The 22,716-nt window shown below is 34.3% G+C and overlaps 2 protein-coding genes across 2 annotated transcripts in view; both read right to left on the bottom strand.

Annotated features, from left to right (window-relative positions):
* Positions 1 to 385: 385 nt before the first annotated feature.
* On the bottom strand, positions 386 to 4,781 carry LOC133321234 (uncharacterized). The gene is made up of 10 exons (XM_061530321.1): positions 4,638 to 4,781; positions 4,378 to 4,578; positions 3,700 to 3,927; positions 3,264 to 3,627; positions 2,174 to 2,353; positions 1,946 to 2,115; positions 1,727 to 1,871; positions 1,427 to 1,668; positions 594 to 1,068; positions 386 to 522 (listed from the first exon to the last, which is right to left on the bottom strand). The coding sequence occupies exons 1-10, from the start codon at positions 4,779 to 4,781 to the stop codon at positions 386 to 388; spliced, it is 2,286 nt and encodes a 761-aa protein (XP_061386305.1).
* Positions 4,782 to 16,843: 12,062 nt separating this feature from the next.
* The window catches only part of LOC133321232 (protein winged eye), a 110,294-nt gene continuing 104,421 nt past the window's right edge, over positions 16,844 to 22,716 (bottom strand). The window contains exons 7-11 of the mRNA XM_061530320.1: positions 22,477 to 22,708; positions 20,862 to 21,862; positions 20,614 to 20,805; positions 17,245 to 17,406; positions 16,844 to 17,179 (exon numbers count right to left, since the gene is read on the bottom strand). Coding sequence (XP_061386304.1) covers positions 16,844 to 17,179; positions 17,245 to 17,406; positions 20,614 to 20,805; positions 20,862 to 21,862; positions 22,477 to 22,708 — 1,923 coding nt within the window. The remainder of the gene's footprint in view (positions 17,180 to 17,244; positions 17,407 to 20,613; positions 20,806 to 20,861; positions 21,863 to 22,476; positions 22,709 to 22,716) is intronic.

Below are 22,716 nucleotides of genomic sequence, written 5' to 3'. Positions count from 1 at the left end.
GCAAAGACCAAGTAGAATACAACAACTCGGAACATTTTCTTTCAAATTGGAGGAGATGCGCACAAGACCGACGCGCTTGGAAATCTTTTTTAAGCTCGGCTTATGGAACAACAGTTCTGTAAAAAGCCTGCTAAGTAAGTAAGTCACGACCTGCAGACGTTTTATTTTTTTAAGAATAGGAGTATACCCTTCCGAAAATTCCAAATTAAATTTAGTGGGGCAGTTTCTAATTTTAATATCTTAAAGATTTTTATTAAAGCTTTGTTAGATTTTGCGAAATATAGCAAGATATACAACTACAAAAAACCGATGCGGCTTAATTGTACATCCTCCAAAAAAATATATAAAAATAACTAAACAAGTTCTATCTAAGATAAATGCCATTTTAAACACTGGTATCTCCACAGCAAAGAGGGAAAAAGAAAAATGTCGATTTATTGGCACGCAATTGAAGCCAATGTTTCTGATTGGAGACGAACATTTCCGAGGGTAATTGAGTTTCTTGGGGTGCAGGATCACCATCTCCGCCAGCTGCAAAAATAAAAAATATTTACCATAATTCCTCCTGGAAAATTGTAAATTTTTTAACTTACCCGTTTTCTTATCGAACGTTGGCGATTGTGATATGGCAATAATATCCTCCGGTTTGCGCAGCAAAATTTTACCCACACCCTTACACATGCGCAATACTTCATGATTGCTGAGCTTTTCCAAATGCAGTTGATCCAACAGCGAACAACTCAAAATCCATTCTCGAACATCATCGAAATCGTTGAGCAGACGCACCGCCCCATTGACACTAAATCGTATATGCCTCTGATAAATGTAATCTAACCATGCTTCGCATATAATTTTTAATATTAACTTCAAAATGACAACATCTTTGGTAGCCTTAATGCAGGGCAACATTATTTGATCGAGAACATAACCAACATACTCGCTGGATTTCTCGTTGTCATACGAATTCCGCTGCCAATATGAACCCGATGGGAAGCAGAGGGTAAAATTCGCTAAACTCAGTAGGCGACAGACATCGGAGAGGACTTGAACACATTCATCGGTGGTTTTCTGAAAGAAATTGGGAGAGAGAGAACGAGATACAAATCAGTCCGTTTTACAGAGGTATATTTATACCAGTGGTGCTCAAAAAATGGCAGCGAGAACCTGCATATTGTGAATGCATTTTTGTTGGAGATTTTTGATGTTTGTACCTAAAACTTGACATAGACTCATAAAAAGAATGACCCACCTAGACTTTTTTTTTGGTAATTTGGCATTCCGGATTCTTGATGAATAAAAAACTTCTTCCCGGAAGATTTTCAATATAGGTCCATGTTCCCATACAACGGTATGACTTTGTTTTCGATAAGTTGTGGTTCCCTAGCCCAGTTTTCCAACTTTCTATACCATTTGTCTTATAACTTACCTTCAATTTATCAATATTAACATTTATCTCGCATATCAATTTCGTACGCAATGCGACACAGACCAACATCAGGATATCTGTCAGATCGGCAGTTAATTTTGGCAGTTTAAAATTTGTAAAAGCTTGCAGACACAGGCGCACATCATTTTCCAATATCTGAAAGAAACGATCCATTTTCCATTCGTTGCACAACTTTTTGCATTCTTCTTTGACCCAGAGACGCATGCTGTGGACCGAGTGATCTGCAAAGAAACAGAAGCCATTTAACCAATATTCAGTAACTCCGATTCGAAAAATTACCTATTCTATGAAGTATGGGAATTTGTTCGGAAACTGGTAGCAAACTGGAATTCGTAAAATCGGAATTTTGAAAATAATTATTGCTCAGATTTATTAGATTTGTAAAGATGGCAATCCAAACGGTTCCAGTGGGTGTGCCAAATTGCTGCGGGGTGATGAAAAACAATAAACTTTTCGATAATTTATTCTTTAACATCCAAGGTCTCGGGGTGGACTTACATTTTTCGGTGATTGTTTATACTGCTCCAGAAATTGTTCGACGGTGCCCGTTTGAGCCGTGGCCGATATTAGGGTCAAACGAAATAGACGATCCCACAAATTGTTACTAACAAAATTTGTCAAAATCTCCCCGATACCTTGCAGCGTCGAGTAGACAGGTTCGGGAATGTCTAAAAATACGAAGGTATATTATATATTGTTGGGGAAACGGTGGGGTACTGCTCATACCTCTAACATTATGCAGATATAACCAATTGCGTATGGAGTCCACATGCGATAGTGAATAACATGAAATCGGTGTATCTATCCACCAGAGGATAATATGATCCAATATAATACCCACATAGGACCACATTAGACGCATACCACGCAAAACATATTCATGTAGATTGTCGTGATTGCAATGGCCTGAAAAAATGAGAGAATTTGAAAAGAAGGCAATGAAGTATTTTAAGGTAAACCGAAATTTTCGCCTAGATGTCTGAAAATCTTTGTAGAAAATATTTTTTTAAAAAATCTACGCCTTATTGGGTCCTTGAAAAAATATTTTTTTAAAAAATCTACGCCTTATTGGGTCTTTGAAAAAATATTTTTTATAAATTCACGCCTTATTGGGTCCTTGAAAAAAATATTTTTTAAAAATTTACGCCATATTTCGTCCTTGAAACCCCATTCTTTTAAAAATCCTTAAAAACTATTCCTTAGCGGTCCTTGAAAACCCATTCTTTAAAAAATCCAAGCCTTATTGGGTCCTTGTTAAACTATTCCTTAGTTGGGCCTTGAAAACCTATTCTTGAAAAATTCCACGCCTTTTTGGGTTCTTGAAAACCTATTCTTGAAAAAATCCACGCCTTATTGGGTTTTTGAAAAACTATTCTTTAAAAAATCCACGCCTTGGATTGGTCCTTGAAAAAATATTTTTTAAAAAATCCAAGTCTTATTTGATCCTCGAAAAAATATTCTTAAAAACAAAATCCATGCCTCATTGGGCATCCTCGCTTTAGTGGGTCCTTGAAAAACTATTCTTTAAAAAATCCACGTTTTAGTTGGTCTTTGAAAAATAATTTTTAATAAAAAATCCACGCCTTATTTGGACCTGGAAAAAATTAATCTTTAATAAATCCACGCCTTATTTGATCCTCGAAAAAATATTCTTTGCATAATCCACGACTTATTTGGTCCTTGAAAAACCATTATTTAAAAAATCCACGCCTTCGTTGGACCTTGAGAAAATATTTTTTTTAAATCCACGCCTAGAGCTTAGATTGTCCTTGGAACTCATCAAAAATCCACACTGAGAGTCTTTAAAAAATCTTACCAAATATTGTCGGACAAATATCGAATGCCTTCTCAATCAATTGGGCCACAAAACTCCTTTCATTCTGAAGAAAAAAGTCAATATGTTTGCTACGCAGTGTCACAGCTGTACCCCTCTGTGAAGCACTATTCACACGCACTATTTCCGGATTCATTGCCAGGGCAGCATAATCATGATTGTTTTCATTCAAATACTGTTGAAATTCTCCATCTCCCGTCAGATTTAAAGTTAAAATTCTTAATATTTCGATGCTGGAACAATTCGATTCATTGGCCGTATCACGCCATGCCTCCTGTTCGCCCATATTGAAGAGACCGAACATTAGGTCCAAAGAATTTTGTTCAATGCGCTGCTGGGAGGCTAACTAAAAAAATCGAAAAGTTGTTCAAGGATAAAAATTTCAAAATGGGGGTTTGAAAGGGATGGGATACATTACCTGCAAAACATGCGCAAAATCTATGGTCTTATAGGGCAGAAGCAGGGCGGGATACAAATTGCTGCAGATATTGGCATTAAGTTGTTCGTCTTCTGGTTTCTTGGATTCCACAGTATTTTCCCCATCATCCGTTAGAGGTTTCCGACATTTATTGTAGAGTTGTGTAATTTGTAGGGCCCAATTCATCCAGACTTCGGAATGAAGAGACTTTTTCAAGAGATAATTTACCTAGAATGGAAAAAAAACCATAGGATTTTAATGAATATTTTTAGGTGTGGATTTTTAAAATAAAATATTTCAGAGAGACTATTTTCGAAGAGTCTCTCGTGGATTTTTTAACAAAATGTTTTCGAAGAAACTATAAAAGAGAGGGGATTTTTTAGAGACGATATGAAATTAAAGCGAATAGAGTCTTTCATTTTCAAGTGAAGGCAATGGGAGTCCTTCTGGAAATTTTAATGTGCAGGGCCCATTTATAGACCAGTTGGAAAGCTGGGAGCCTTTATAGACAATCAGACACAGAGAGCACTGATAGACTGACTAGACGACATCGAAGGAGTCTCTATAGACGAATTGAAAGAAGTCTCAAGAGACGTACTAAAAGTAGTTCCTATATATATATATATATATATATATATTACATCACATTAACCTTTCTTTCCCCTCCTTTTTACTTACCGTCTTCTTAAGGACAAATGTTAGCTGGCAAAATCTTCGATCATTTAGCTCCATAATTATATTGAATTTTTGCATCAGCAAGGCATTGTAAGGGCTGCGTTTAATTTTCTTGGACAGCGATTGGAAATCCTTATTGTTCGATTGATCCTTTAAACTCCAATATAATTCCACAATACGTTCGCATTCCTCCAGTAGGGTGTCCTACGAAAAAAAACTCTTTTTAACTACAAATCCTTTTCCCACTCACTGCTTCCTTTTACATGTTCACTATAAATGTCCACCTTGACATCGATAACCAAACGTTTTGTAATCCTTCTAAGGTCATTGCCCAATTTGGAAAGTTCCGCAAAGGTTTGCATCGGTTGCGATTTGTTGCGACAATACCATTTTGGTGTCGAACTCATTATTAGTTCAGGTGCGATGTTATTTTTTTTTCGTTTCGGGAGGATGAGTTGTTTGTTTGTCTTCCTTTTTCCCGTTTCTATTTTTGTTTTCCTAATTTTTATGATGGTCGTTTTTTTGATAACTGGCAAATAACAGGAAAACCAATAAATATTCGAACCTTAGAGCCTTTGTACTTCGTGTGAAAAATTTATTAAATCAATGTCGTGGTAGATGGCAGGATGGATGGCTGCTAATTTTCTACTGTCTGTTTTTTTTTGTGATTCGAAAAATGTTTATTTGTTTACCTTAGCAACGGATTTTTGCTGTTAAAGGGATGAGAGCGGAACATAATCAGAAAGAGCTCATATTTAGAAAACAAAAAAAGAGAATTAAATTAGAGAGTGTTTGATTATCCTTTACAAAATATTTTAGTTAAAATAGAGCCTTTTAGTGCCTTCTTAAATATTTTTTTTTTTAAATCCGCACCTAATAGTGTCTCCTTAATATTTTATTTAAAAAATCCACGCCTAATAGTATTCCCGAACACTTACTTACTTAGCTGGCTTGTGACAAAACTTTCGTTCCATAAGCCGAGCTTAAAAAAATATTTACAGGCGCGTCGGTCTTTTGCGCAGTTTTTTTCAATTTGAAAGACCACGTTCCAAGATATTGTCTTCCACTTGGTCTTTCCATCTTATTCGTGACTTTCCCCTTCTGCGTGAAACATCAGCCTGTTCGCTTTTATATGCCTTCTGGGCTGAGGCATCTTCATCCATTCTCACAACATGACCTAGCCAACGTAGTCGCTGCAGCTCAATACGTCTAACAATGTCGATGTCCGAGAATTGCTGGTACAACTCATGGTTCATTCATCGGCGATATTCACCGTCAACGCAGATCGGGCAATAGATCTTTCGGAGAATTTTTCTCTCAAACACTCCAAGATCTGCGTCATCTGCATGCGTAAGTACCCATGCTTCAGATCCATATAACAGCACGGGTAGTATCAGCGTCTTGTAGAGTGTGAGTTTGGTCTTGCGGGAGGTGGTCTTGCTTTTGAGTTGTTTGCTCAGACCATAGTAGCATCGGTTGGCCATCACTATCCTTCTTCGAATTACACAACTGATGTCATTCGTTTTATTTATGGCGGTACGAAGGTATATAAAATCTTTGACTACCTCGAAGCTGTAGTTCTCAAGTTCCACAGTTGGAACTAGTCTACTGGACGTCTTGCGCGTTGATACCATCAGCTTGGTCTTCTCGTCGTTTACTGCCAGACCCACTTTGGCAGACTCCTTCTCAATTTGTTCAAAGGTGGCTGTTACTGCACTCAATGTTCGACCCATTATGTCGATTTGGTGTACAGAGTGCCATTTCTGTTCACCTTTGCCTCTCGTATGACCATTTCCAACAGGATGTTAAAAAGGTCACACGACAAACTATCACCTTGTCTGAATCCTCGTTCGGTATTAAAGGGCTCAGAGAGGTCCTTTCCGAATTTAACTGCTGATCTAGTGCAAAATTAATTCGGCTATGCAGGATAACTTTAGCAAAGCCGAATTAATTTTGCAGGAATGCCAAACGCTTTATACACCTCTGAACGGGCTGTCGAATGCGGCTTATAGTCGACGAATAGGTGGAATATGTCGATGTGTTTTTCGTGGGGTTTTTCCAGGATTTGGCGCAGAGTGAAAATTTGGTCAATGGTGGATTTGCCAGGTCTGAAGCCGCATTGGTATGGTCCAATAATGTTGGCTTCAGTCGTTCACACAGTACTCTGGATAGGACTTTATATGCGATGGAATGGAGACTTATTCCCCTAAGTTGGCACATATCGTCTTGTCTCTTTTTTTGTGCACGGGACACAGAATGCTGAGGTTCCAATCATTGGGCATGCATTCTTCTAGTCAAATTGTACTAATCAGCTGGTGCATGCTCCTTACCAGCATCTGACCACCAGTGTTGAATAGTTCGGCACCTGCTGCTTTATTATTCTTCAGCAGATTGATTGCTATTATGACTTCATCTTAGCTAGGTGGTGTACACTCTATACCGTCATATATTATTGGTTCTGGGGTATCCACTTCACCGCTACTATTTGATACCAGAAGTTTTTCAAAATGCTCCTTCCAGATCGTCAGCACGCTGTCTGTATCTGTCACCAGGTTTCCTTCTTTATCTCTACAGGAGGATGTGCCTGAACCAAAGCCTTCGGTTTGGTGTTTTACCTGTTGGTAGAATTTTCGGACTTCATTCTGACTCCTGTACATCTCGATTTGCTTACGCTCAAGTTTTTCTTGTTCTTTTCTTTTTTTCTGAAAATACGTTTCTTCACTCTCATTTCCTCATTTTCTCCCGATAGTTCGCCATCGCATTACGTGTTGTTACTGTCCGCAGGGTTGCCCTATACGCTGCGTTTTTCATATCAGAAGCATTACGACACTCCTGATCATATCACGGATCAGCGGCGAGATCCGAAACTATAGTCTTCCCTGCCTTTTCCTCGGCGAACAATGCCATACATTCCCCACCAATAAATAGTTGTTTTTTATAAAAATAACAAACTGGGATTAAGCCTGACTATTTTGCAAAAACAAAATACAAATGGTATCCCAAATAACCCACCAACACTACTGAAATTTCAGTGTTACATTAGATCGCACCATTGCTGCTACATTAAGGCGGGTGCGTACCTTGGCTGCCACAATGGTAATGGTCGTATCGATCGGACGTCTAAAACACTGGATGAATGTCTTCCGTCTATCACAACATGATCGATTTGATTTCTCGTTGTTCGATCGGGAGAAACCCAAGTGGACTTATGTATATCGAGATGCTTGAATCTGGTGCTGCTAACTACCATGTTTTTTGCAGCAGTGAAGTCAATCAACCTCATGCCATTGTCTGATGTTTCTTCATGAAGGCTGAATTTTCCGACGGTGGGGTCAAAGATATTTTCCCTTCCGATTTTTGCATTAAAATCTCCTAGCAGAATTTTAATGCCATGGCCAGGGCAACGGTCATATGCTGTTTCTAGGCACTCGTAAAATATGTCTTTGGTCTGTTCATCTTTATCTTCGGTCGGAGCATGGACGCAAATGAGACTGATGTAGAAGAAAATCGCTTTTATACGGATTATAGCAATTCGCTCATCTACTGGAGCGAATCTGGAGACGAGGTATTTTATTTTCCTGTTAACCGTAAATCCGCAGCCAAATTCATGTCTCGTTGCATGACAGCTATTGTACAGGGCGTAATTATCTGATTTACTTACGTCAGTCCCTTTCCATCGCATTTCCTGTAAGGCAATAATATCGGCTTCTTGAGTACATCCGCCTGTTCTGTACAACGTGCGCACATTTCAAGTGCAGATTCGCAGATCGTGGTCCTTTATACGTTTCCGGGGGTCGTCAACATTAGGGGGGTTTTCTTTGCTTTTTCATAGTAGGTTGTGTTTTCCGAGAGTGGGCAACTAACCCGACGCCTCAACCCATTTTTTTATAGTTCTTATGGGTGACCACGCCTTTTGGTCTCTCCTTAAATATTTTATTTAAAAAATCCACGCCTTTTGGTCTCTCCTTAAATATTTTATTTAAAAAATCCACGCCTTTTGGTCTCTCCTTAAATATTTTATTTAAAAAATCCACGCCTTTTGGTCTCTCCTTAAATATTTTATTTAAAAAATCCACGCCTTTTGGTCTCTCCTTAAATATTTTATTTAAAAAATCCACGCCTTTTGGTCTCTCCTTAAATATTTTATTTAAAAAATCCACGCCTTTTGGTCTCTCCTTAAATATTTTATTTAAAAAATCCACGCCTTTTGGTCTCTCCTTAAATATTTTATTTAAAAAATCCACGCCTTTTGGTCTCTCCTTAAATATTTTATTTAAAAAATCCACGCCTTTTGGTCTCTCCTTAAATATTTTATTTAAAAAATTCACGCCTTTTGGTCTCTCCTTAAATATTTTATTTAAAAAATCCACGCCTTTTAGTCTCTTCGAAAATATTTTTGTTAAAAAAATCCTCGCCCGGTAATCCTTCCGAAAATATATATTTTTTTTTAATTCACGCCTAATGATCCTTTAGAAAATATTTTTTAAAAAGGTCACACCTAATAGACCTTTAGTAATATCCGTGTATTCGAAATAAAACACAAATTTTCTTTTATATTCTTTCGAATTCGTATCATTGTCTGTTTTGATTTTATTTTTTTATTAATTTATCTCCCGTTTTTTCACATTTTGTTACATTTGTTGTTGTTGTCGTTTTTTTTATTTTCACATTTCCGTTATACATTTAAATTTTATTAATAATTTAATCATTTTTTCATATATATATTTTCCATTTTTTTTGTGTGAGTGTGTTGTTTTTGTTGGGTGTATATATAGTTTGATTTCCATTCGATATTATTAATAATAATGTATATATATTTATAATTAATAAGTAGATATATATGTATATAGACTTAAATATTTCTTCATATAGAGTTAATATTTTATTTCTTTTAAACATTCACGATTTGTTTTGGGAATTTTGTTTTGTTTTTTGTTCGTACGTTTCGTTTACTTTAAACTTGAGTTTTTGTTTTTTTTAATATACATTAAATGTCTATTTTTGGAATTTAATCAAAAAAATGTAAATAGTTGAATTTTCTTTACAATCTTTTCTGTTGCACATGGTTTTGTTGTCAGATTATTTTTTTAAATATTTTTTTTGTTTTTTTTTTATATTTTTTGTCAAATGTAGTTGTCTGTTTTTTATTTTCTTTTCAGTTTTTAATTTTATTTTTTTAATAAAATTTTAATTAATTTTTTATATTTTGTTGCTCAGTTGTTTGTTTGTGTTTTTGTATTTTTTTAAGCGAAAATTGTTATCATCATCAGTTTTTTTCTATCACAATAAATTGTTACAATTAATAGTTTATTAGTTTTCTTTTTGTTGTAGGAGTTTATTTTATTCTTTGTTTGGTTGCTGTTGTTGTTTTATTGGTGTGTATGTGTGTATTACCCTACACCATTATGGATTGTGTCCACAAATTGAATTTTTCCCGCAAATAAAAAAATGTTCATAAAAACGAAAGTATTTAGAAACAAATAGTTCCAATTTTTTTATCTGAAATAAATATTTCGAATATATTTTATACGAAATAAAATACATTTAATTTTTTTCTTCATCGAAATTTAAATTGGAAATTTTTTTATCCAAAAACATTATTTCGAATTTTTTTCTACATGAAACAATTATTCCGAATTTTTATTATCATTTTTTTTCTAATTTTTTTCTTTACGAAAAAATTATTCCGAATTTTTTTCTATACGGAAAAAATATTACGAATTTTTTTCTATACGAAAAAAATTATTCATATTTTTTCTATAAGAAATAAAATTATTCCGATTTTTTTTCTATACGAAAAAAATATTCTAATTTTTTTATAATTTTGTTTCTATAAGAAAAAAAATATTTCGAATTTTTCTATAAGAAAAAAATAATTTTCTATAGAAAAAAAAATAATTTCAAATTGTTTTCTACACAAAAAATACCGAATGTTTTATCTATACGAAAAAAAATTATTCTGAATTTTTCAACAAATTTTTTCTTATTGAAAACAAAAAAAAGAAAATTATTTCGATTTTTTCTATAGGAAAAATATACTGATTTTTTTTTAACGGAATTTTTTTACGAAAAAAAATTGCTCCGGATTTTTTTTTTCTATACGAAAAAAATTATTCCGATCCGAATTTTTTCTATACAAAAAGAAATTATTCCGATTTTTTTCTATACAAAAAAAATATATATTCCTAATGTTTTCTCTGTTGGATGTTGGATTTTTTTCTATACCTAAAACACCATTTAATTTTTTCTCCATAAAAAAAAATTATCCGAATTTTTTCTACAGGAAAGAAATTATCCCACACATTTTTTTATGCGAAAGAATTATTTTTTGTATTCGGAATTTTTTTCAAATCGAAAAAATTATTTCGAATTTTTTCAATACGAAAAAAAAAAATATTCACAATTTTTTTTTTTTTTTTTTTATACGAAAAAATACTCCATATTTTTCTATAAGGAAAAATTGGATTCGATTTTTTTTTTCTATACGAAAAATGATTATAATTTTTTCTATAACAAAAAATGGTTTCGAATGTATTTCTATACGAAATAAATGGTTTCGATTTTTTGTATACGGAAAAATGGTTTCAATTTTTTTCTATACGATGAAAATTATCCGAATTTTTTTTCTAACAGCCTTACCTAAAATTCGACTTGCTCTTTCGACGTTTTTCACCACAAAAGTAGAACACATGTATTTATATGAATGTTACCGAAATACGTCGAGCGTACAAAATTTCAAGTTGAAAATTTTCAACTTTGACAGAACGTATTTTTTGTATTTTTCTTTTGTTGAAAATAAAAACAAAACATTCAGAAAATATGAAATTTCGAATGTGAACATAAAATATTTGGATTCGACGTATTTGGGTAATACAGCCGTACGCAACATTTTACAAAAGTGGGGAAGTTGAATTTTTCTGTACGCCCCGTCGAATTATAGGTAACGTTTTTTTTTCTAAGCGAAAAAATTGTTTTAAATTTTTTTGTACGAACAAAATGGTTTCGAATTTTTTATACAAAAAATTTCTGAAAAACGGAATAAATATTTATTGAATGAAGATTCCGTTTTTTTCCATACGAAACAAATGTTATTTTAATTATTTTCTATTCGAAAGCCAATTAATCAAATAATACTCTAAAAAAATATTTCGAAATTATTCACGAAAAAATATTTGAATAATTTTCTATGTGAAAATATTTTTTTTTTCTTTTTTCTATACAATAAAATAATTTCCTTTTTTGTATAAAAAAACTTATTTCGAATTTACTTTAATAAACATTTTTTTTATTTTTTATTTTAGAAAAAAATTCAATTCAGATAAAATTATTGAAGGTTGGTAATATTTTTTATGTCGATTTTTTTGTATACGAATATTTGTGGAATTTTTGTCTAAGAAAATTATTTAAATATTTCGATAAAAAATGTTCTATAAAAAAATTTTAAAAATTTCTATAAGAAGTTTTCAATTTTTTTTCATATAAAAAAATATTTACAATTTATTCCTATAAATAAAAAAATATTTAAAAAAAATATTTCAATTTTTTTCGAAATAAAATTTTACGATTTTTTTAAACAAAAAAAAATTATTTTTAGGAGACTAGATTACCTCCAAAAGATTTTCTGTCTGAAGAACAGTTCCAGTGAATTCCGGCCTTTACACCACGGAGGACCTCATGAATTTCGTTCCTTACAACACAGTTCATAAATGGTGTAGGGTATTACTTGAACGGCCCAGCCGTCTATAATGTTTCGTTTATACGATTTTTTATTACAGTTTTAATAAAATATTGTATCTTTTGTATATTATTTTCTACTATAAGAATTTAAAAAAATGTTTAGCCTTGCATTGTGTTGAGTTTGATTTCCATAATATTTGTGGGCCATTGTTTTTTTTTTTCATCATTCCTATTTGCTATATATTTACTGTTACTATACATTTAGCTTTTACAAATCGGTATTTAGTTGCAAACGAGTACATACTACATATTTACATTTTCTTTTCTAAAAAAATATTTTTTTCAACTTTTTTCAAAAAGCAGTTCTTTTCTTTCTCTCTCTCTCTTTCTGGTTATAGCAAAAAATGTTGTATTAGTTAAATTTTGAAAACAGCTCTTTTTCATTCTCTCTCCGAAAAAAGGGTGTGTGTGTAATTTTAACTTGGAAATAAAACTGGACTGGTTCTTCGGCAAACGAAAATATGATGATTTTTGGATATCTTCCTTTAGCAATACCAAACGAATTCTGTAGTGGTCCATTAAATTCCAAAATGAAGATTTCAAAATTTGAACATCATATTTTCGCTATTAGATTTCTTATTAATTCTGTACAAAAAACAATGGCCTCTTTATCAAACTCCTTAAGAAAATTTCAGTTTTAACAAGGAGTTGTAATATATTTTCTATACGAACAATTATTCAGGACAATCTCTTTTTATTATTTGTTTATAATATTTAATATATTATTATTTGCTTTTTAATAAGAAAAAAATATATTTGCCTTTTGTATATAGTATTATTTGTTTTAATTACAATCTCTACTACTACTAATAATAATAAAAAAATATATTTTTTATTTTATATATATTTGTATTTTACATTAATATTTTATAAAATATACTGCAACGTATGTAAAAATTTGTAAATAAAAAAGTTTTTTTAATTAGCATTTATTTTACATAATAAATTTTTTATTTTATATATAATAATATTTTTATAGAACTATTTTGTTATATAAAAACAAAAACACTCATCTCTACTGAATCTGCCTATTGCAATATATACAAAATAAATGTTAATGTAATTATGTATTTTAAAAAATAGTAATAAATAGATTATCCTCAAATACGACATGTCTTCCAATATACATCTTTTCGATATCAAAAGAAATAGATCTTCAGCCTTCTTCTTATATCGAAAAATAAAATAAATAATAAATTTCGATCTTTAATTTACAGTTCGACATAAATATAAGTTCTCCTATGAAAATATAAGTTCTCCTATGATAAAATAATTGGCAACTTTAAGAATTTTGGGAAATAAAATATCGAAATTAAATAAAAAGGCACAAAATTATATAGTGAAATAATAAATGGGTTGAGGCGTCGGGTTAGTTGCACACACTCGGAAAACCGAACCTACTATGAAAAAGCAAAGAAAAAGAAAACCAAACCCACCTAACGTTGACGACCCCCGCAGACGTATAAAGGACCACGATCTGCGAATCTGCACTTGAAATGTGCGCTCGTTGTACAGAACAGGCGCAGTGTTCGATTTGGCGGATGTACTCAAGCAGTACAATGCCGATATTATTGCCTTACAGGAAATGCGATGGAAAGGGACTGGCGTAAGTAAATCAGATGATTACGTCATGTAGATTACGTCCAAAGATATATTTTACGAGCGCCTAGGGAAAATCGGAAGGGAAAATATCTTTGGCCCTACCCGTCTCCATGAAGAAACATCAGACAACGGCATGACTTCGCGGCAGCAAAAAAAAAAATCATGGTAGTTAACAGCATCAGATTCAAGCATCTCGATATACACAAGGCCACTTGGATTTCTCCCGATCGAACCACGAGAAATCAAATCGATCATGTTGTGTCCGATCGATCCGAGGAGCGAATATCGATTCCGACCATTACCTTGTGACAGCCAAGGTACGCACCCGTCTGAATGTAGCAGCAAAGGTGCGATCTAATGTAGCACGGAAATTTGACGTCGAAAAACTCCAAACACAACAGATAGCAGAAGCATACTCCGCTCAACTTACCCATCTTCTTGACGAAAGCACCCCTTGTCCCGATAATAATATAGAAGCTCAGTGGCAGAGAATTGCCCACTCCCTACAAACTGCATCAAAATCAACACTTGGGTACCAAAGACCACCATCAAGAAATCCGTGGTACGATCAGGAGTTTCGTAATGCTACTGATATGAAAAACGCTGCGTATAGGGCAACCCTGGGGACGGTAGCAACACGTAATACGATGGAGAACTATCGGGAGAAAAGGAGAGAGGAAAAACATATTTTCAGAAAAAAGAACAAGAAAAACGTGAGCGTGAGCAAATCGAGATGTACAGGAGTCAGAACGAAGTCCGACATTTTTACCAACGAGTAAAACACCAAACCGAAGGTTTTGGTGTAGGCACATCCTCCTGTAGAGATGACGAAAGAAACCTGGTGACAGATACAGACAGCGTGCTGAGGATCTGAAAGGAGCATTTTAAAAAAACTTCTGGTATCAAATAGTAACGGTGAAGAGGATACCCCAGAACCAATAATAGATGACGATATAGAGTGTGAAGTCAGAATAGCAATCAATCTGCTGAAGAATAATAAAGCAGCAGGTGCCGATGGGTTACAAGCCGAACTATTCAATACTGGGGGTCAGATGCTGGTAAGGAGCAAGCACCAGCTGATTAGTACAATTTGGCTAGAAGAATACATGCCCAATGATTGGAACCTCAGCATCCTGTGTCCCGTGCACAAAAAATGAGACAATACGATATGTGCCAACTATAAAGGTATAAGTCTCCTTCCCATTGCATATAAAGTGCTATTATCCAGCATACTGTGTAAATTATTGGACCAAAACCAATGCGGCTTCTGACCCGGCAAATCCACCATTGACCAGATTTTCACTCTGAGCCAAATTCTGGAAAAACCCACGAATCGACACATTCCTCCTATTTGTCGACTATAAAGCCGCATTCGACAGCCCTATCCGTTCAGAGGTGTATAAAGCCATGTATGCGTTTGGCATTCCTACAAAATTAATACGGCTATGCAGTATAACTTTAACTGGCACAAGTTCAGTAGTTTAAGTGGGAAAGGACCCATCGAAGCCCATTAATACCGAACGAGGATTCAGACAAGGTGACAGTTTCTCGTGTGACCTTTTTAACATCCTGCTGGAAAAGGTCATACGAGAGGCAAAAGTGAACAGAAATTACACTCTGTACACCAAACAACACATGTTACTCGCATAGGCCGATGACATCGACATAATTGGTCGAACACTGAGAGCGGTAACAGCCACCTTTGAACAAATCGAGAAGGAGTCTGCCAAAGTGGGTATGACAGTAAACGGCGAGAAGACCAAGCTGATGGTATAAACGCGCAATACGTCCACTAGACTCGGACCAGCCGTGGAACTTGAGAACTACAGGTTTGAGGTATTCAACGATTTTATATACCTTGGTACCGCCATAAACAAAACGAATGACATCAGTTTTGAAATTCGGAGAAGGATAGTATTGGCCAAGAGATGATACTGTGGTCTAAGTAAGCAGTTTAGAAATAAAGCCCCCTCCCGCCAGACCAAACTCACACTTTACAAGACGCTGATGCTACCCGTGCCGCTACCAAGGCCGACGCGCTTGGAATCTTTTTTAAGCTCGGCTTATGGAACAACCGTTCTGTAACAAGCCAGCTATGTAAGTATGTACTCATTCTGAATAAGGCGAGAATGTGAAAGCGAAAATTGTTCACAATCGAGATCACTCCCTAGCAAATATCCAGAATAAGGCTGAATATATTATGGACTATGCAATAAATTTCCGCAAATACTCAAAGTGGTGTAGGGTTTAATATATTTGGCCCCGCCTAATTTTGGTTCATTCCTTTAGGGGTTTCTTGCTATGGTTTTACCATTTATGTTTTCGGTTCAATATTATTTCTAAATATTCAATATAATCGGAAATACTGATTGTCTACTTCAAGAATATTGGTGTCGAATAACACTAAGTCTTGCTTAGATTTTTCTAATTTTTGGAGATTATATTTAATTTAATTTGTTATGAAAGAAAAACATAACCTCTCTCATAAGTATATCGAATATTTGAAATCAAAACCAAAATTTTCGAAACAATAATAAATTAACCAATAAAAATACAAAAAGAAAATAAAACACAAATTAATTGTTTTTTGTTGTTTGCATTTGTTTTGAGTATGTATATATATATATAATATAATATTTAACAAAAGAAAAAAAAAATAGCTTAAAAACAAAACACTAAGTATTTTAATATCCTTAAAAACTGTACATAGAAAGTAAAAGTAGATTAAACGTCTTCTGATTTTCTTGTTCTCATTAAAAATATGTATGTTTGTGTGTGTGTATATATAAATCTGTATATATATTTATAAGTATATATCGAAGTAAGTTGTTGTTGTTTTTTTTTTTAGTAAGTATGGTGTGTTAAACTTGTTGTTGTGATTTTATCGCATTATCATCTTGTTGTTGTATACATATACATTATATTTCCTTTTTGCATATAGTTTAAATTTAATTTGTATATAATAATAATTATAATTTGTTTTTCTTGTATATATATATATAGAATATGTAATTTATCATTTTTATCTCTGTTTTAATTTTTTGTTTTTTTTAATAAAATCATTTCTTCTGATTACTTTTACAGTTGCTTTTTTTTTTGTTGTTTTTTTTTTTAATTATAATTAATTTAATTAGTTAATATTTGTGTGATTAGTATTAACAGTTGTTATGTTACTTTGTTGTTGTTGCAGTTGCGTTTGCATTTGTTGCTTTTGCAATTGCAGCTGTTGCTGTTGTTGTATTTGCTCTTCTAGAGTTGGAATATTATCTTGTAATTTCAGGACTTGTAATCTTGGATTATAATACCCGGCTAAATAATATGTATCATTATTATCGTATATCGATTGATATTGCTTTGAATCTGACCCGAACTTATTAAAATAACGGGCAAATTGTAAAACTTCACAGCGATGTGATATTGTTTGTACATCGTTTTCATCTTCATGAGGTGATTCGAAGAGAGCACCCTATAAAAAAATATATATTTAATTAAAATGAACAACATTTATTGCAGGAGACTTTTTAAACTTACTGGGAATTTCAATTTTGGACATCCCGTTGTCTCTTCGGGATGATAAAACCAGCGTACACGCACAATTTTATTATTGCATGAATTCTCCCACATTGATTCGATACGCCCAATATAGGGACGATCCGGTCGTCCAGTTGATAAAAATACTGCACAATCCCCAACCTGAAAAAATTTGAATAGAAAAATCGGGATTAGAATTAATAGAAGTAACAACATTAAAATTCAATATTCAATTCTAGGGAGACTATATAAAATGGATGTTTGTTACAAGTGTATAAAATATTGACCCTTTATGGGGGACCCTTGACCCCTTGACCCTTTTTGGTACAATTTAAATTTTGAGTGAACCGATGTAGGAAGTTTTGGAAATTTGTACTAAATGGTACCAAATGTGAATTTGGGTGAACCGATTGAGTTGGAATCTTGAAATTTTACGTTAGGATTACTGCTGTTGTGGTGCAGTATTGGGATTTGTAGAAATTTTTTGGAAATTCGTACTACTTGTACTAAATTTGGTACAATTTAGGATTGGGCTATGCAAAATGTTTTGGAAATTCGTACCAATGCGTGCTAAATTGTACCAAATTTGGATTTTGGGTAAACCGATAGAGCTGGAATCTTGAAATTTGATGTTAGGACCACTGTTGGATTGGAATTTGTAGTAAGTTTTGGAAATTCGTACTAATGTGTACAAAATGGTACCAAATACGGATTTACATAAACCGATAGAGCTGAAAAGCTGAAATTTGGAAATAGGGTTACTGTTGGAGTGTTGGATTTGGGTATGGATGTAGTTTTGGAAATTCATACTTATGGGTACTAAATTGAACTAAATGTTGGTACAATTTGAATGTTGGGTGAACTGATAGAGCTGGGATTCTGAAATTTGGTGTTTGGATCATTGTTGGGCTGTAGGATTGGGGTATGTAGGAAGTTTTGGAAATTTGTACTAAATGGTACCAAATTTTATTTCGAGTGAACCGATATAGCTGGAATATTGAAATTTGAAGTTAGGATCATTGTTGGGGTGTAGGATTGGGCTATGTAAAACGATTGTGGAAAATCATGCTAATGTATATTAAATGGTACCAAATTTACAGTTAGGTGAACCGATAGAGCTGGAATATTGAAATTTGGAGTTAGGATCAATGTAGGGGCGTTGGATTGCCCCTTGTAGGATGTTTTGGAAATGTCTACTATGCCGATAGAGCTGGAATGCTGACATTGGGTAAAAAATGTGGATTTTGGTGAATCTATGTTTGAAATGTGGATTTATTTCGAAATAAGTTTTACAAGAGTACAAAGGGCAATAAATGATGCCAAATTTAGTATAGAGCTAGATTTCTGTTGCGGTCAGAATTAGAGTTGAGATATATAGGTACTTTTGGAAATACGGTATTCGTCGGTATTGGTTTTTAAATAATTCCCACCCTCGCTAACGAAGTTGCCGGCATATGCTAGTTACCACTATTTGCCCAACGAAATGTAGACCAACTCTGATCCTACTTCGGACCATTCTTTTCCAAATGCACACCCTATTATCCCTAATAAAAGTCTGGTGTTACAAACCATTTTCATTCCGGCATTTCCACATATATTTGGGATGATTCTTCCTTGACGGATGAGGATGTATGCCACTATGGTCTGAGAACATCGTAAGACTTAAGTTGATCAAAAAGAATTTACTACGAATCTTGCATTGAATTCGTTCGTTAAGCTCCCTATTATCTCTAATGAAAGTCTGGTGTTATCCATGACAAAAACCCCAAAATTCCCAATTATTGACGGGAACCGTCATATGTTGGCTGTACCAAAACATAGGTCGATAGTAGTAACACTGTATGTGGAAATTTTCAGAGCTCTATCTTAAATATTGCGAGCTCTATCGTGATTTCAAAAGACAGACATGCATAAATCGACATCGAATTTTATTCTGATCAAGAAAATATTCACTCTCCGATGAAAATTTCAAATTATTGCAAAGGGAATGACAAATTTAATATACACTCCACCTTATGGTGGAGGGTGGTCGATGTCGTTACACCACGACATTAATTTGCATCAAATAGCTTATATTGGTTGTTACAAAACCACCGGAGGTTTCAGATTGCTGCTATCAATCTGAATTCCTCTTTTGTAATGTGCTGGCCTGTGTGCCGTTTTCTGCAACACCCAAACAGAAGAACCTTCATCTATTGAATTCACTAGTAGACATCCCGTTGTACTATTCATGAGACACGAAAGAAGGGGATATTTTATACCCTCCACCATATTATGGAAGGTATTTTAGTTTTGTTTTTGTTCTTGATCAGCGAAGAGATTCTATGACCATTTAAGCATGCCCGTCTGTCTGTTGTAACCACTCTAGCGCCTAAACGAATTGAGGTAGATCGCCAATATTGTGCATAGAGTCGTCTTTTATATGCAGGTAGGCCAAGTTCGAAGATGGGCTATAACGGCCCCTGTTTAGGCATAGCTCCCATATATGAGTACCCCCAATTTCGGTATTTTGGGGTTCTTGAGCACGTTTTCCAACCAAATTCGCTGAAATTTAGTACATTGTGTTCTTATTGGGTACCAAATTACTCCTTTAAAAATTATAAATATCAGTCCACCATTTCTGGTAGCCCCCATATAACGGTGCCCGAAATTTTCAGTATTTTGGGGGTTTTGATCGCATTTTTCGACCGAATTGACAGTAATTTAGTACTTTGTGTTCTTATTGGATAGCAAATCTCACCACTAAATTTTTTTAAATATTGGTTCATTTTTTCTGGTTTTCCCATATTTTCGGTATTTTGAGGTTCTTTGGCAACAAATCTCTCCACCAAAAATTATTAACATTCACCCCCTTTTAGAGGTAGTCCCCATATAACCCCCTTTTTTATATGAAAATAGTTAGCTGATTTTTCTGTGTGTTGGGTTTGTCCCCATATAGGCGTATTCTGCCATAGTAAGGGGGGGGGGGATATTCGTTACTCCAGTTTTTACCCGGTCCAAGTATAAGTCCAGCTACATGAGTAAATTTGCATGATGACATGAGTAAATTTTTACAACCGAAGTGACTCTAAATAGTAATTTTGTGTTTCTGGGGGGCCAAAAAACTTTGTCATAAACATTTATAAATATCAGGACATCCAGAAGGCGAATTTCAGGAAATACACAACCCTGTCGATGCCTTTGTAAAAGCTAACTATGGTTATTTTTTGAATTCAATATATTTTGACAACAAATTTAGATATCAGCTAGCCTTACTGGGTGATCTATTATATAGACCTTGCTCAGAGCATAAAAAAACTTCCTGGCCGACAATTTACAATTACATAGGATCAATATAAATGTATATAATGTTCTTATAGTTTTACTTACAGTTATTGTTTCTTTTCCCCGTTTAATTGTCTTGTAAAATTGCTTGCGTATTCTGCCCTTTGTACCCTTGCTGCCAGATTTACAATAGGCTGTGCCCAGCCAGCCCCATAACTGGCGATCAGGGAGGAAAGCGGCAATTTTGCTACCCTTGGAGCTGTTGTGTTCAACCATGTCATCAGCCTTAGCCTGAGGAAAAATAAAATCAGTTACATTATTCAAAATTTAATCAAAGGGAAGGAATTTCTTACCTCATCCGAAACTTCAGACATTAAGTTTGAAGTACTTTCTTCTTCTTCCATTTCTAAATGTTCCGTTTTTACTTTGACACTATGATGTGGTGTTGAGGTGAGGTGATGATGTCGATGATTGTTTGTGGATTCACGTTTAATGTGTGATAGATTCATATTATCATCCTCATCCTCGTCATCATCATCATCCTGCTGCTCCTCTTGTTGTTCCTCGGCATTTTCTTCGTCATCATCATCGTCGTCTTCTTGTTCTTCATCTTCTGGAGTGGCCGATACTGGTAATTGAGATTGTTCGGTGTGAGTATTGTTTTGATAATGTTTATAGTCTCCTGCTCCGTCGATTTCCTCCTTCTTGTGTTTGCCGCCATTTGAGTAATTGTTCTCAGAGAGAATATGTTGTTGGGTAGAATGTCGCTGCTGCTGATGTTTTGAGGAGGAGATTTCATCCTTTGTTGTTGTGCGTTCACTTTTCTTACTACTGAACGAAGACGATGCTACTGATGTACTGAACTTCTTTTCCATTTCCGAAACAATACCAATTTCCATGAGATTTTTCCGATGCTTCTTGTGTTTCTTACGTTTCTTGTGTTTGTGATGTTTACGCAAGCTGTCGGCAGATTCCATGGAACCATTTGTGGACAGGGATGTCGTAACTCCTCCGGCCAAAGTCAGTGTAGTGGTGGATACACTACCATTCGCCAGCGTGATCACACTCTGTTGGGCTTTCTTTTTTAGACTTTTGTTTCGCTTCTTCTCACTGCGTTTGGCGGCAAAGATTTCCATGGCGGTGGCTTGATGATAATCACGATGGGATCCATTGCTAGTTATTCGACCATGATCATCTTCCCGACCCATTGAGTTGGGATTATCTCCGGTGGTGGTGGCTGCGGCTGCAGCAGCATCACGACGTTGATGGTGATCTGTATCATTATTGGTTGTGGTTTTATTAGCATTGGCTTTCTTTTGTTTGCCTAAAGAGTAGAGGGGATTATCGTTGTACTCTGTATGTGTTGTGGTTGTTGTTGTAGTAGTTTTTGTTGTTGTTGATAGATGGTGGTGTGTGTGTAATTTGTTATATATTTGTTTTTATTGAAGGAGTAGTAGTTGGATTAGGAGCAGTAGTTGTAGTAACAGTAGAAGATTTTTTGGTTTTGTTTGTTGGTGGTTTGGAGACAGGTCACAGGATAGTAGTAGGAGTATTTGTTGTTGTTTTGTTATTTTTTTTATTATTATAAAAGAAAAACAAGAAATAAAAAAAGATAAAAACATAAGAATTTTGATCGGTTTTGTTTTACTAAATTCGACACAACAAAAAACTAATAAATCCAACAGAAAACTGAAATGCATACCCCAGCAGCAATTCTTCTTTATCGAAACACAAAATTTTAAATTGAAATTTTTAATATTTAAGTACGAATACAAAATTTGTTATTATGTCCAAAGTCAATATATCCCCTGAACTCTTTTTGTTTTGAGATTATTATTAGAAAAACAATTGATTATTTGAAATCATTCAAAAATTTCATTTTGGGATAAGTGTAGAGTTAAATGGAAGGCTTTCTGGCATGCAATTCAAAATTTAAATTTTACTTTTCGGGGGTCTTTTTGAACTTACCAACAATGGGGTAATCACTGAGCAGATATCGTATATTCTGCAAGCGGATCCTGCCGCTATCGCCATCATCAAATTCCACACTGACAAATTCTTGTGATGTCACATCATCATCGGAAGACTCACTTTCAATGGCCCGTCCTGGATACAGGCAACGATATTGCTGACTCCAATAGGCACAGAGACGTGTGCCCACAGGTACATCATCGACAGTCTTGGGTGCTACTTCCAAAATCTATAAAA

The sequence above is a fragment of the Musca vetustissima genome, unplaced genomic scaffold, assembly GCF_032173495.1.
Source record: "Musca vetustissima isolate MV318-11 ecotype Yass unplaced genomic scaffold, APGP_CSIRO_Mvet_v1 utg17366, whole genome shotgun sequence".
Taxonomy (NCBI): domain Eukaryota; kingdom Metazoa; phylum Arthropoda; class Insecta; order Diptera; family Muscidae; genus Musca; species Musca vetustissima.
Note: the sequence above shows the minus strand (reverse complement) of the source record. Positions and strands in the feature narration are given on the sequence as shown.

Excerpts from the sequence above, each read along its gene's own strand:
- LOC133321234 (XM_061530321.1), bottom strand. The coding sequence starts at position 4,781 with ATGAGTTCGACACCAAAATGGTATTGTCGCAACAAATCGCAACCGATG. Across the intron at positions 4,579-4,637 it reads TGGACATTTATAGTGAACAT|GACACCCTACTGGAGGAATG; the intron begins GTAAAAGGAAGC and ends TTTTTTTCGTAG. Across the intron at positions 3,928-4,377 it reads CATTTGTCCTTAAGAAGACG|GTAAATTATCTCTTGAAAAA; the intron begins GTAAGTAAAAAG and ends TTTCCATTCTAG.